At 36.1% G+C, this 15476-nt stretch overlaps 1 protein-coding gene across 4 annotated transcripts in view; it reads left to right on the top strand.

Annotated features, from left to right (window-relative positions):
- Positions 1–15028, top strand: part of LOC119650737 (nucleolysin TIAR-like) — a 360280-nt gene extending 345252 nt beyond the window's left edge. For 3 of the 4 annotated variants that reach the window (XM_038053800.1, XM_038053801.1, XM_038053798.1), the window contains one exon: positions 13366–15028. In XM_038053800.1, coding sequence (XP_037909728.1) covers positions 13366–13410 — 45 coding nt within the window. In that variant the 3' untranslated portion in view covers positions 13411–15028. Of the gene's footprint in view, positions 1–440 lie in introns of all 4 variants that reach the window. The other variant, XM_038053799.1, reaches the window with a different exon arrangement.
- Positions 15029–15476: the final 448 nt, after the last annotated feature.

Here is a 15476-nt window from a genome sequence, read left to right as displayed (position 1 = left end):
CATTTACTCTGTTCTTCCGAAAAATCCTTCAAATCTTCTACCTTTCGTCTAATTACTGAGCATGCATTTCAATTTTTCTGTATTGAAATTTTATTGAGTACTTCCTCATGACTTTCTTACATTCTGCAGTACCAGCTACCGATATTTTTACCGTTTTTATTCTCTCTCTCAATTTATCCTTATTCAATATGTAATGATGTAGATTACGTAGTAGACAGCGATGACAGGATATGCTTTGATATTTCTTCTCATGTTTTCCTTAAATACTTACCTCACTCCGACTAGAGTTGCCAAATTTTCATTTAGTAACTTTTATACGTGCTTTTGAGCGCATTGATAGAAATGAGTGCTACAAATTTTTTACTAAATTTTTTCAATTTATTCTAATCTTTACTAATATGCATATTATTATTTTTAAGGTTTACCCTTTACTTTTGCAGGCACAGTAAAAATACATAAAATGAGCTGTTTAGTGTTGAAAATATTTATATGAATAAATCAAGAGAAAAAACTTATCATCTAAGCAAAATAACATGAATAAACTAAAATAGTGGAGAATGAAACGTTCTAAACAACATTTTATGTTGAAATATTGCTAACAAATTAAAATTAAATCAATCGTTGTCTAAAAGAATCGTATAAAAGATGCAATTACAAAAGAAGCGTGAAAAGTCTAGATTTGTATTGAAGAAAAAACAAGAATTAAGAAATGGACACAATGTTAGTGTACATCCTTTGTGAAATTGAACCGATTCCTCCGAAATTTCTTTAGACACTGTTGCTTCCTTTTTACCTGGTTTTTCATTTTTATTGCAACAATGTGTTTTCCACTTATTTTTTGTATGATCTTCCTTTCAACACTGTCAGCTTTATTTTATCGTTCGATGCTAATTAAATTTAAAGCAAAACCGTAATGGGGACATGAGGGGCGTTATGGAAAGTCAATTCCCCTTATTTACTATTCTAGGGAAGATATAAAAAAGCGTATAAATGCGAAACCCTACGACGGTTTGTTGTTGCAGAGGTCTCAAAGTCAAGAGAATATTTGGATTCTCGCATACAAACACTGCTCAAAATTTACGTCATCGAGTTAGACCGTTCGCCGCTTCGTTTATTCTATCTGGAACGGCGACGGCGATGGTGATTTCTATTAGTACCTTGCTGAGTGGGTTGGAACAGGGTTGGGTATGTTTGAAACCTGCTACTGATAGCATCAATTGGAAGTGGAACCTTCTTTTTAATATTATTTTCTTTGTACAAGTCTTATCTCTTTAGATATTTGTTACCGCAAAAATTGCTCTTGAAATATATGAAGAATAGGAACACATAAAATCTGTTCTCCATAACCGAAGTTGGTCAGCATAACACTTTAAATGAAATGGGTATCCTTCCTTCCTTCCTATCTAACTATTGGGTTTCTAAACAATGTCTCTCTATTATCCGTAGAGATACTATCTTCCATTTTTCATCGCCATCCAATCCAATCATTATCAACGATACAACAAAAGGTGTCCGGTCGAAGTATGTCTTACTAAGGAGTTGCTAACATCCCTATCAGCTGTTTGGCTTACATCATCGTTGGATCATTCTCACCAACCATACTGATTGGGTGACCTGACCGCAGCCTGATTATTCAGAACAAATCGTCCATCCTCCTGTAATGATCCAACAATTCTTCGGGGGTTCCCCTGTCTAACCCTGGGTAATTCTTCTTGCTAAGGACCCAAGTCTCCGAGGAAATCATGGGGACCGACAAGATAATTGTCTTGCATAGCAAAAGCTTAGATTCTATGGTGAGATGCTTCTGCAGAACAGCTTCCTTAAAACGGAAGCATGGTCTGTTAGCTGCCAATAACTCTGCGCGCATTTTGTCGTCGTATTGGTTGTAAATTGTTTGTTTTTCCTATTATGTCAATATCATCGACATAGGCCGGTAATTGGGTTGACTTGTGGATGATAATGCCCTAGCATTTACTTGTACATCAGCGTCACAGATCACTTTTTCCAAAACCAGGGAAAAAAGGATGCATGATAGGGTATCACCTTGCCTTGTATCGTTGTTGGGGAGAGAGTTCGGGTTTGGGGACGAAAGGGCTGCCAGGCGCTAATGTCTCTAACAGGACCCATATTTCGCCGTTATGAAAGTTTTTTGAAAAATGGTTGGGAAACATTGAACGCACTGACCTTTGTCAATTATGGCGGAGGATTCATTACCGACTCCCAAAGAATTAAGTTCGGAATTGGATGTAAAAATCTTCCATGGCTCAAACCCAGTCTCTCCAATAGTTCTTTTAATAAATAATAGAACTTCGCCTTTGACAGTGAGGTCTTTTTTTTCAGGAAAATCTTTCCACTTGTCTTGGATTTTGCTTCGGTATCTTGTCAGGGGAGGTTCCATTCTCTGGAACCGTCAGTTCTGTAGCCACAAAGAAGGAAAATCAGATGGCAGTAATGCTACATAACTAAAAGGAAAACATCGTTCTGTAGCTGTTGCACATTCACCGAAGTTATACTTTCCTCAGGAACGTGCCACATACTTGCAGTTTTTATTCTAAGGGCAAGCATGACCATGAGAGACGGATCAACTTTTTGCTCTTTGGATTGACAGTCTAGAACGCGGCCTAGACATTTTATTTAAGGTTGGACTAAATCTATCCAAGGGGTTCTAACCAGGAGTTGAATAGCTCTCATAAGCCGTGAACAATATCTATACTAGCAATAAAAGTGATGAAATGGTATAAATGCTATGCAAAAAAAAGATTTGGTCCTTTCACATTATCTTTGAATCGGTCAAGGGCCATTGATCGAACTAGGTGTTCAAAGGAGCGATGTATTGTGAATACTGTTGTTGTGGTAGAACTTCCCATGTGTGTTTCCAAGCATGTTTTGAATAGTTTGATAACATGCGCTACGTGCTCAAATGGAGAGCATGTACTTGGAGGGATATATATCAGACTTTGCTAACGATGTTGATGAATGGTCCCCTCGATTTTTTCATTTTGGATTTTCATAATGTATCCACTTTTCGTCACCAGCAACAATATGATGCAAAAAAAACTTTCCGGAGTTTGTACTGCGAGCGGCAGTCCACATATAAGCCTTTTGACCTAAATTCATACGGTAACCAATCTTCTTGCTTTACAATCATGAATGCAACGGCTTAAAAGTGGCTTGGCGAGTAATTTCAAATAACACTGCAAATTGTTCTTGAGTTTTTTTCGTGTCTTCCTCAAGTAATGGCATGTTATTTATCATTACCTAGATTACATCCACCTCTGACTAAAGGGAAAAATATCATGCCAATCTTTCAATGTAAAGAATCTTGAGGTGCTCTGGGATACGAAGGGAAATCAGAAACTGAAAACAGAATGGCTTAGTACAGTAATAAGCTGTTGCAATAGAATGTTACGCTTAAAGTTTTACTCATGGCTGAAGGATTTGCCTGCCCAACTGTGAAGGACTAAATGTGTAATAGTTCCAAGTGACCACATTGCCGCTACGGTTAAGAAATGAAGTGATCAAATACACTTTAAGGTCTAGGTTATGCTTAGGGTACACTATATCGGTAAGCGCTGTCACACTGGGATGCTCGACAGCTAATCCGCGCGACTATAGCATTATATTGGAATTACTGCGAAGAGAACCTTGGAAGTCTTGGAAATCTAGGCTCCATATCGTGGGAAGATTCCCCCCACGATATTTCTATAGGGGGCCTAAAAGGAAGCGGCGATATCCGGCAAAATTATGGGCTGATTTTTTCACTGATGGATCGAAATTGGCCTACGAATTTGGAACGGCACACACAATATATCCTAATCTTACAGACTTCCAGGACCTACAATAGTATGCTAGGTATTCAAGGAGGAGATAGTGGCAATATAGGAAACTTATCGGTGGCTGAGTTGTGATTTGAATCTCAAGCGGACCATGCCTATTTCAATCCATATTGAAACGACTGTGAGAACCATATAGTCGACAGTCACTTACTCCAAGGTGATAAACACCATCCAAAATCATCGTCGAGCTACAATAAAATTAAGATATTACTTCACAGCATAAAGTTAACTCACTCTGGATACATCTGCATTCTTCCTCTCTTTCTTTTCCTTCAAGGTTTTTGGATACAGAAATATAGATAGGGATAAACGGGCGTACAAACAAGTAAAGCTGCGATCTTGGAGAATACAGTCTGCGGTCACTGGCGACTCGTCGCGGAGTGCCTGAAACTACTTGCCTTGCCAAGATTGAAAGCGTTGTATATTGGAGCCAACCTTCAAATAAGCGGCCACCAAGCCAATCGGTTTTGTATCCAAGCGGGATAAGTATGGTCCCTCTCGCTTAAGATTTAAGTGATAATGACTCTGATTCAGTCGTCATAGTTCGTCTTGTTATCACCTGAAGGTCCATCGGTTTCCATTTTTAAATTGGCTGAATAATGAGATATTGTGTGCACTCTTTCTGACACTTTCGTCTGTCAAACGCTTTTGTCTCCTTAGAAATGTAATTATTTTTTCGCTACTGGAAAGAGTGTGGGTAAAAGTAGGAGATTTTATCATCAATTCGGGTTAAGTACTCCTGAACAAAAAGGCGAAACTTTCTTACACTGATTGCACAATTTCGGTTTTCGAACGGTGGTCGAACTGCTGGATTTTCTGATATTTCAGAAGACAATGTTAATAGAAGTGATCCACCCTGCTAGATATCTATTATCTATAGGCATTCCCAATGGTAGTAGCCTAAGGTTACGTCGGTGTTCACCTCAACGACAAACATCACCTCGTTATTATCTCAACATTTTTCTCCACGAATGTTTTGCTCCTGACGAGGACTAATCTCTTGCCCTTTAGACCAAATTGTTGGGTCCCAATCTTATCAACCGTCTTGGATTGAAGCAAAAGTCGGTCTTGGACTGTTAATATCCAAATGATTAATTAAATTAACATTCAAATAAATATCATTCACAGAAAGAAGGGCCTATTTATTCAATTTTTTGGTATATACATAGCTTATGAGGGTGGCGGTTCATACATATTTTTCATGTCTCCTGAGTTCTGTGAATATCCGCTCATCATTATTTATTTTTCACCTCTCATGATGTGACAGAAATATTATTAGCCTACATCACAATTAGTTTCTATCATTTACAAAGCAATTGTTAGCCGCTATATTTAGCTTTGTTCTAGCTTTCAAAATTCCTGCAGAGTGGTTTACCAACAATAATAGCCCATTGACATTATATCTGCTGAGACTCCGTTTACTATATAAACGTCAGCATAGTCGTCATTTCTAACCAACCGTTCCCCAACTGCTTATCATATGTATACATTCATACAGGTTCCGAATTCTATTGATCCTTTGAAATATTCAATGAATTTTCTTGGAAACTGGAGGCAGCAAGTCATTAATCGAGTTAATGGAATTAACTTTAACTAAAGTTTAACTGCAAAACTCCTTTAAAAAGTTGATCTTTAGATTTGGAACATCACACCTTTAGGACAGTTGTAAAAATGAAGGTCTGGCAGTTTTCATGTGGACCAAGAAAACGGAATAAGGCAGATGAGGAGGCACACATTTTCACCACAACTCCTGTAACGTCTCGTCGTTTCAAGAAAGAATAAAATGACAGAAAATTAATCAAAATTACGCGGGGGAAGGTTTACAAAATACCAAGCTTTCAGAGTGAGGTTCGTGCTTCATAAACCTTATAAAAAGGCACAAAGGTTGTATACATTCTATGGTATTGCGTAATCGACCTATCCTTTATAAGATACAAAATTCAGGTTTAGAGGACAGGATATTCGTTCGGGTTTCTTCTTCTTTATTAGCTTTGTCTTGTTCAGTAGTAGGGTCTCATTTCGATGGATTGTGACATTTCCTAGCGCCATAGGCCTGATCTGAGTAGCATTGAGATTCTGGTAATCTCCTATTGATGATGTTGAGACCGAACAATCATGCCTCCCCCAAAATTTTTCCACACCACATCGATCGAAAATACCGTCATTTCAGATGTGGTCATGGTCTGCTAAACCAATGATACAATGCAGTATCTCTGTCTCCATTACCGCTAGGCGCCGTTCATTATCTTTTATAGTTGGCCAGCACTCAAAACTATAGAGGACGGCGGAGGGGACGACACTCTTGTCAATTTTGAATTTGAGACGTTCGTTGATGTGTCGACCACTGCGAAAGGCAGTTGTGCTGCTCCACTAAGTGCAAGTGGCTCTGATGCGTGAAGCAATTTCATAACGCAGTTCACCATAGGCTGATAGTACTAATCCAAGATTCTTAAATCGTTCAATACTCGCCAGGTCATTGCCGTTGACAGTGATGGTGTCTGTTTCATTGACAGTAGTCGAAAATTCTGTATTTTTTCAGATTTTCTTAGAGGCCGTGTTGTATAATACAATGGCACTGCGTATTGCTACAGAGTACACGAGTCACCATTTTTGCTTCCATAAATCAAACAAGTCGGGAAACTGGAAGCTCGATACTTTAGATATGAATGGTTTTGTTGGTCTTTCATGTAATAATATTCGGGTACACGATGGTTCCACTCATATATAGTTCGTAGTGTATATACGTTGAACGTACTTACATGTTATCCTTCAATGAGTACCAATTTGACAAAAAAGAGGCAACTTTGACCTACTGTAACTTTGTTAATTTTCCAGTAGCTCGCTCCATATTGATGCCTATGGCATATTAATGCATTAATATATTTTACGAGTCTAGGTTGCAGTTAAGAGGGGTGCGCAGTAAATTTTAAAAATACATCAGTATACTATTATTAACTTTATTTTATTAGATATTGGTATGGAGGGTATTTCGAAATCCGGATGTCATATTGAGGCATCATTATGGACGTTTTGGAAACTGCTTCAAAACTAGGGCTTGCTTGTAAAGTACTAATCGAAATCGAATCATGCATGGACCTTCCCAGCAAATTTGAAGTCAATTTTCTGAGAAAAGTACGTGTGATAGATGGACAGGCAGATAGATGATAGTAAACTGATTTTAATAAGGTTTTGTCTTTTGTTATGTGTCCGGATACCTGAATGGTTAGAGCTGTCGTAGGGAAGGGCGGGTTTAAATCTCACTGGTCGCAGTGGGATTTGTATCGTGATTTGATGTTGGATACCAGACAAATCCGATTAGGTTGTTATTATTGTTTGTTTTCAAGATAGCAATGCATTTTTAAAGAAGGCTTATACTTTTGGGAATAAGGAAGTAACAATTGCAGAAGTGTAATCAAAAAGTAGTTAGAAAACGTTACTATTGGGGGTTCCTTTGGAAAAATAAAAAGAGTTGATGTTTTTTGAAGTACCGCAGTATCGTAGCAAAAACAACATTTTTTGGTCAAAATTGGGAGAGAAATATTCTTGTTAGCATTTTCATTTAGAAGTTGTTGTTCTAATGTTGCGGTTTTCTTAAGCTGAAAGTGGCTGATGTTCGCTTTGTAATGAGGATTTATAGTTCGGAGTTTGTTAAGTGCTTAGTTTCCGGTCATTTTTCAAGTAATCTCCTCTAGTTTCGTTGTCTTCAGCCTATATAAAACCTGGCAGCAAAGTATTTATGCTCTACTGAGCGATATGTGCAACGCTAGCATTGGAGCAATTACGGAGAGCTCGAGGATCCCTGCAAACAAACTCGTGGAAAATCAAGGCAGAGTGATTTCAGGGTGTCAGAGTCTATGACGGAAGTTTTATCTTTCAAGGATGATTTATTGTCAAAAATTCAACAACTGAAACACGTCTTTCGTTACCTATTACTGTTTTTAGTAAACTGTTTACTCGATACCTTGTTTCTCCCGATTTTGAGAAATCTAGAGTGACAGCACTTTCGATATTCAATTGTTTGTTGCTAGTCGTAAAATGTTTCCTAGCTAAACTGCAAATTTAAATTTTAATTAATTGAATAATTGTCAGCGCACATTACTCTAGACTTGAATGATCCCTCAATTACAGAATCGAAAAGAATTAATAACGAACCAAAGCCAAATCAGTCTAGATTGCTTCAATTCGAGCCAGGCCGGGTATAGTGATCATCACTTTTGACATTTATATGATTTTTGACATTCAACCATGCCAGGCTAAGGAGATACTTTTTGTAAAGAATATTCTATATTACCAAAACTCTTGTAAGGGCTTTGTTTTTGCCCTTTGTTGTGAGAACCAAATGTTCCATTACCTAATCAAGGAGTTCCTATCTTCAATTTTCGGATGTTCCGGTAATGTATGCTTGCTACAGAAGTCTGTGTTGGGTATGGTTTACCAACGGTGCATAGACTCCATAGTCGGCCTTTGGGATACTTTGCTTCAGCTTCTTTCGAGTCTTCACGAAAAGCCTTTTCCCTTTTTAAGGTTCTGTTTTCATAGGAAAATATACGCCCGTCTGTCCGTCTGCCAACCCCATTTCCTCAGAAATGGTTACTTCTACTGATACAAAAATTGGTGGAAAGGTGAGAACTAAGAATTCCCTTGTAGTGTAACAGTAACATCGTTCTGCTTTCAGTTTAAGTTGTTCACCGAATGTAGTCATGTAAGATACCAAATGAGCACTTTTAGAAGTTTCGGCATTGAATAAAAAGGGGAGAAGCACGGGGGTCAGTTATTTCAAGAACCGGCTCCCAGAAACTACCATACTTAAAAATCTGAGAAAATCAAATCTATAAAATTCTGCAGTGGGATATATTTTAATTGAAGGAAGCATCGTATTTCAAAGTTGGTTGGAAGCCCGACTATTATTAACAAAGTTGTAATAGGTCAAATTTGTCCCTTTTGTGTCAAATCTACTCCTCACGAGATAAAATTTGAGTATCACATCTAATTGAATATTGGGTATATTCGGCGTATATTTATATCCTTGCATAAAAAATTAGCAAAACCATTATACCTGAGACGCCTAGCTTTCGACTTTTTTACTATTCTGTGATAAGTGTTTTAGAGGATACCGACTTGTCCTTCACAAATTCATTTCTTCATTTTAGTTGCTTTTCGTTTGATATATGTATTTCTTGGAAAAATTGTTGTGTCTTTAGCATATCAGTAAGATTAATTCATGTGTCTTTAATCTTGTTTTCTGCGTTTTCCGGTTCATCTATTTTAAAACTGAATAATAGTAATCGGACCTCTGATGTAGAAAATGAGCGATGAATCACCAACTCAATCGAAAGTAGTGTATTAGATACTTAAAGTTAAGCGAAAGTGTTTACTACTTTGCTACTATGCATTTAAAAGTCAACGAAAATCTAAAGTACATTGAAGTTGTCTCTCGTCTATCCGCCACTGAAAATATTTTTTACAAAATTCGATCGTCTTTTCTACGAACTACTGTGATGATGCAGTGTAGCTCTTCGAAAGAATTACTATGTGTATCTTTGAATCGAGAGATAACTACCTATTCCGGTTTTCGATGGTTCAAGTTGATCATTTGTTGTCAGTAGCCCTCAGTATTGACGTTTCAAGTTTCCAGCTCAGCGTGGATGACAAATTTTTGAGCCTAGCATACGTGTTCCTTCATAGCAATCTGATGGAGACGACTACCCTCGATCTGTTCACTAAAGGAATTCATTTCGCACCCCCAATCAATATTCGGTTAAAAAGTGATCCTTTTGAACCTGGAGACCAACCGATCGTAGAGGGTAGTTTTTCTATTTTGCTGCACTTCATTCAGTTTATGAAGCATCTATTTTTAGGGTTTTGTGGAAAACAAAATTTTATTAAAATCTCTTCACTGGTTCACTGTCTGTTTATCTATTGTCACTAGATTTGGTAGAAAGACTGGAGAAGTTTGAACCTTCGCGGGTACATCATCCTATGTTGAATTCAAGGAAGTTCTCGATTAGCATTTTTTGAAGCTAGGCTTAGTTTGAGAAGGGGGGTTAGAAAGAAGTCACTTCAATGAGGGGGCCATTCGTAGAATGTACCAAATCGAGAAATTAGGAAAAAGTCAGAGTGATGGCTCCAAATAACATAACTCTCGCAACACTCCCCATTCTGATATCAGCTCAAATCAAGTTAATTCAACTCTTTTAAAAATTTTCCTGGGAGCCCGCCTTAAGTTTCCCCAAGAATTACAAAACTTCGCGATAATATAGGTCATTATATGGAAGAGAATACGGTAAAGATTGGTGAAAATCCTACTATAAGTAAGTTGTAGTAAATTAAAATTGTGTGTTTTGTGTAAATTTACTGCACCTTAGTGCAATTCCGTTATTTATCGTCTTTTTAGGAGCTTGAAAATTTTCTGATGCAATGTTGGTACTTTTCTCATTTGAAGTAATCTCAAAAACATCAGCATTAAATTCAGTGAACGGCAGCCTCATTTTTAAATGTATGTAGATACATTTCTTTGAGAACTTGAGTTGATGCATGAGAAGTGTGGAATTCGTGCCATCTTATTGAATAAAACATTTTAAGATCGATGTTCCTTCAAAATTTCATCCAAATGGAAGTGTTTGTTCTCGATCATTACTACCTGGTTGCTTTGAGAAAAAAACATGAGTGTTGAATCTTCAGAAGGTTAACATTTGAGCATTGTTTATTTATTAATTGAGTCCAAGAGTTCCGAGAGGGTCTAACTTTAAGAAGACAAGTGGAAAGCAGAAACTTGGCGCTTTAGTTATGAAAGATTTTGTGTATTTCTTATATGTTTGAGTGGGGATTGTCCCCGTCTGCACCTAAAACCTTAAGGAGACATATAGGGCAACCGTTTTAAAGACTGTCTTAGCAGAAAGTGTTTGGAGTGGAGTTTCAATTTCTTTTCAATAAAGGGTACGTAGTAACGATTTATTATACATAATTACTGTTTGCCCACAGGATTTCCATTTTAATATGGGGCCTATTGTACACTCCCTAAATGTGTGTCAGGGAAAAGCAAAAAGGACGCTGCCTTACGATAGAACATTCGCCAGTTTTCAAAAATTTCTCAACTCCAAGAGCTGGAACCTTCAGTAATCGGGCTATATCATGCATTGCAAACGGGATGTACTCAGCCATTTGGAAGAATGCTCTTCACTATTGTCGCTCTGCCTCTTTACAGCTGTGTCTAATAACATGAAAAGGTTTCACTAACAGTTTCAAATCATTTGAATTACGTTCTGAAATGAGTTTGCTTTATCACAATACCAGGGAGAAATCTGGCATGTGTTCCTTAGATCTTTCGCTAAAGGGTGTCCTCATTGTTTAGTTATCCGCATCATATAAATGTACTTCGCTGTCGTACTTTCATGAAAATGGATAACTTTCTTTGTGGGTATTCATATAGATAGTAGAGGTAAGCCTCTTAACACTTGTCTCTTACTGAAGGACTTATAAAAATAATATCGAAGATGTAGTCCCTGATACATTGACAAATGAATCTCTAGTTGTGTTTTTAGGATATATCGTGTCGCTATTGCTAATATAAAAAATATCAAAATAAATCCATTCCTTTGTACTACCCTTATTATATGATGCTATCTTTCATTAAGCCGAGGTTTGAGTGCGATCTGCCAGGTATCGTTCGATCAATTATTGCGAAACCCATTTCTGTAACTTAACCACAAATACATGGCGTACGTTAGAATACTTCTCCAGCTGGCTGACTGTGAGGCTAATTTTTCCGGAAGCTCGGAATTTCTACATGGAATTGTGCAAAACAGCAAAGCGCAGTAAACTTTGCTGTAAATTTTTGTCAGTTAAACATACAGTATTTACTGTTTGAACTTGTAAAACAAGGACGTCACATAGTATGCTCCGAATTTCATTAATTGATGGGTGAAACGGTTGGCCAATTACCACCAACTAGTTATCTGCAGACATTTTTTTCAACAAATTTCCCGGAAAGAACTGGTTGGCGCTAAAATGGCTTATTTTATTTGAATTCATTTGGTCCATCATTTGAATTTTGCTTCTGCTATGGCGCAACAATCCGAAATCTGTCCTTGGCCTATCGAATTTTTCGTATCCACGCTTTTCAATCGAACGACCGAGTTCTCAAAATTCGGAAATCGAGCGGCGTGTCCTGTGCGTTGTCCATTGAATTCTCTTATCTATTTGGGGATTTCCCATCTGGTCGTTCACCTTCCAATTTACCGTTAAGTGTTTGTCTGGGAACCTTTTTAACGTCCGTACGCTCTGCATGACTTGCCCACTGGAGCTTTCAAATCTTGATATGGAAGGCGGCTTCTGGTTAGTCGTACGTGGTTCATTAAATCTATCATCATTCATTCTTAAATCTCTTCAATGTTTCTCATAAAGTACACCCCGAGAATTTATCAACTGAAGGAGTCTAATAACGTCTAGCCTCTCTGATTATTTACTCCGCTCTCCTGGATGGAGGTTCTTCAGCTCCATTGAAATTTAGTGCTTTATGATTGATTTATCTCCACTTTCGTAGCGGCTATACTTATTACATGGTGGCATAATTCGCAAAGCTAATGCCCCTTAAAAATGGTGCCCGGTATGACCTTTTTGTATGAAATATGTCTCAATCACCCACTATTTTAAAAGTCCCAAAAAATGTCCACTTCTAGTTGAACCTCACACTATAGCTGCAACATGCAAAATTTGAAGAAAATAATTCTAACGCCACTTGTCAAAAGTGTATATAAATATAAAAGCAGTTTCTACATTTTCAAATATCATTTCATCTCTTAATAATTTTCATTTGTTTTTATTCGCTTATTTCCTAGATTTGTGCGTTTGTATTAATTTTTTATTTTTCTAAACCGTCTACGCTTATTTACTAGCTACCGACAATTAATTAATAGAAACACTGTTTGCAAATGTAACACAATACAGCATTAGGAAGCCACCCTACACCACAATACCGCATAAAGCATAAAATGATTAGCGCAATTATAGATACTTCCTAAACGAGTCAAGATATCAGAACCAAAGATACGCAATTTTAACCACATATCTTCTTTGCTTTAGAGAAAGTAAAAAACAAGTATATAATCATGTACATTCCCGAAATATCATTGAATTTCTTATTGCACAGAAATATGAGCACCATCTAATCAGACACAATTTTTACTTTTACTAAAAGCCCATCTAGTACCGCGCTTCGAACCATCTTGAAGTTTTCCTGGGAAATTGGAGATGGAATATACTTAGGGCATGATTTAATCCGCAGGATAAGAAGTAGAGCACTCACACACTGTACTATATTTATTGTTGCTCTGTTCGACTTTATGGTTACCAATATATTTCTGCTTTCACTTGTTGGGCAACTTTTCTTGCTTTTCTTTTATTTTCTCTAGAACTGACCTGCCTCGAATCATGCCCCGAGTATATTTATTGTCATTTCTGATAGAAGCTTTGCGAAACAGATTATTTTTCTTTTTTTGATTGTTTTTCTCTTGAAACCATATATTTGCAGCTACAAGAGGATGAGTGGTTAGCGGCTGCCAATTTGCTAGTCTAAAAAGGATTGTTCAAGCATTTCGTGTAGCTAAAAATGTGCAATGTTACCATAAACTCCATAATTTAAGTGAAAGTTATAAAGTAATGAAAACTATGCGACAAGATGACAAAAGGAAGTAGTAGACATATATCAAGTGGAAAAGTGGGTACAGAATATTTTGTGATGATTTATATTACGAATGCAAAGCTATTGAAATACTAATCTTTTGTTACTGTTTCTAAGCCCAAGTAGTCTTACGAAAACGTGTCTAAAATAATATAAAATATATGAAATAGGCATATTAGTAGATAACTTATAATTAGATTTATGGATACGAGTATTGTTTGTGTAATTGCCCGATTTAACACATTTAAAAATGATGAAAGTAAGGGAAGGCCCCGTTGTAATTTTATATCTGTTTTAATGGTGTATCGGAAACCTGGAATTTTGAAGTTTCTTTTCCTAGGGCGGAGGAAATTGTTGACGAACTTTTGGTTGAATGCCATTCTAAATCAAAAATAGCAAAAGGTGTTGTTCTTATTTGTTCGTGGAGTACATACACATACTACATTTAAGGTAAAGTATGAACCTATTTGCGTGGTTTCACGAAAACATAATTATACTTAGTGAAAACAATGCATTGCAACTGGTCAAAATAAATGGTCTCAAAATACGATAATCAACAAGATATTATAAAGTAATAAATATATAGAAACATATTGTCGTAATGAAACAATAGGAAAATAAAGTGTTATACAAAATATTAAGAGTACTAAAAGCAATGCACAATTATTCTTAACAAAGAAGCAAACTCATTTGTTCATTTTCGGTCATCCACAAGTTACAGTTGTGTTAAACATGGTTCCAGACTTTATATTATTGAAGAGAAATTTGGTTATCACTTATTATACTATTGAAAACTTTCCATGTTTTATTAAGTTTATTGAAAGCGCACATATGTATTATACTATAAATATTATAAATAAAAGCAAATAAAACAGTTAGCCAAGTAAGGATCTACATTTATATATAAATATATGAATCAACGCAAGAAAGTAAATTTATAAAAGTAGTCAATTTTTGCGGAGATTAGGACACGATATGAAACACATGAAAGCAGTAAACCAAATAAACCTACAACAATAAAATATATACCAAAAAAACAAAAAAAAAATACAAAATTACAAAATGGTGTATATACAACAAAATAAACAAAAAATCTGAGCAGTAGCAATCTATTAAAATATATATTCGACTATGACGAATGGAAACAAGAGGATCGCGTGCAAAGCCCAAATATAGTTTCGGCGTATAATATAATTATAAATATAGTGAAATGAAAAATGAAACAAAAAAATTAATCGTGAAAGTAACATAAACAAGCAAAGCCAGTAAGTAAACCTGAAACGGTAACTGTAGTAGCAGTTTTTCTAGGTTATAAAAAGTGGAGAAAAAATAATCCGATTGAATATATAAATATATAAAAATGGAGCAAATAAATATAAAATAAAGAAAATTGATCAAAAATGCGGAAATTAAGGAAACGATAAATACTGTGAGAATATAAAACAAAAAATTTGAAAAAGATGAAAACAAAGTATATATATGAAATAAATGAATGACATTTTATAAAAAAATATGGAGATTTGTTTGATTTTATAAAGCAACGTAGTCGGAGCAGAGGAGTATAAACCCGAATGATAAACGAGGTAAATTATAGTAAAAGTTTTCAGGTGGCGAGAGATTTATTCAAACTTCACAGTAGCCAATCGCAGATGAGGAAACTGAGACAATTCATTTCGCCTATTTACTATTCTTTTCTAAGAACATTGTTACCGGTAAAAAAAATGTTTTCTTTAATGTTCCAAACCTTTAATTTGGAAAAACTAGATTGGTCGTTTCATGATATTTTTTTTTTACTAGAACACAAAATGTCCCACTATCCGAAGAATTTCTCCATGCACAGGTAAATCATGACAGAGAGAGTATGTATGAATATATAGTATATAAATATGACATTTCTGCTAATTTAATGACTTCATTCCAAACTGAAAACATTAACTGACTCTGAAAACGTATTTATTGGC

Source organism: Hermetia illucens, chromosome 3 (assembly GCF_905115235.1).
Source record: "Hermetia illucens chromosome 3, iHerIll2.2.curated.20191125, whole genome shotgun sequence".
Taxonomy (NCBI): domain Eukaryota; kingdom Metazoa; phylum Arthropoda; class Insecta; order Diptera; family Stratiomyidae; genus Hermetia; species Hermetia illucens.
This window is presented reverse-complemented; position numbering and strand designations above follow the sequence as displayed.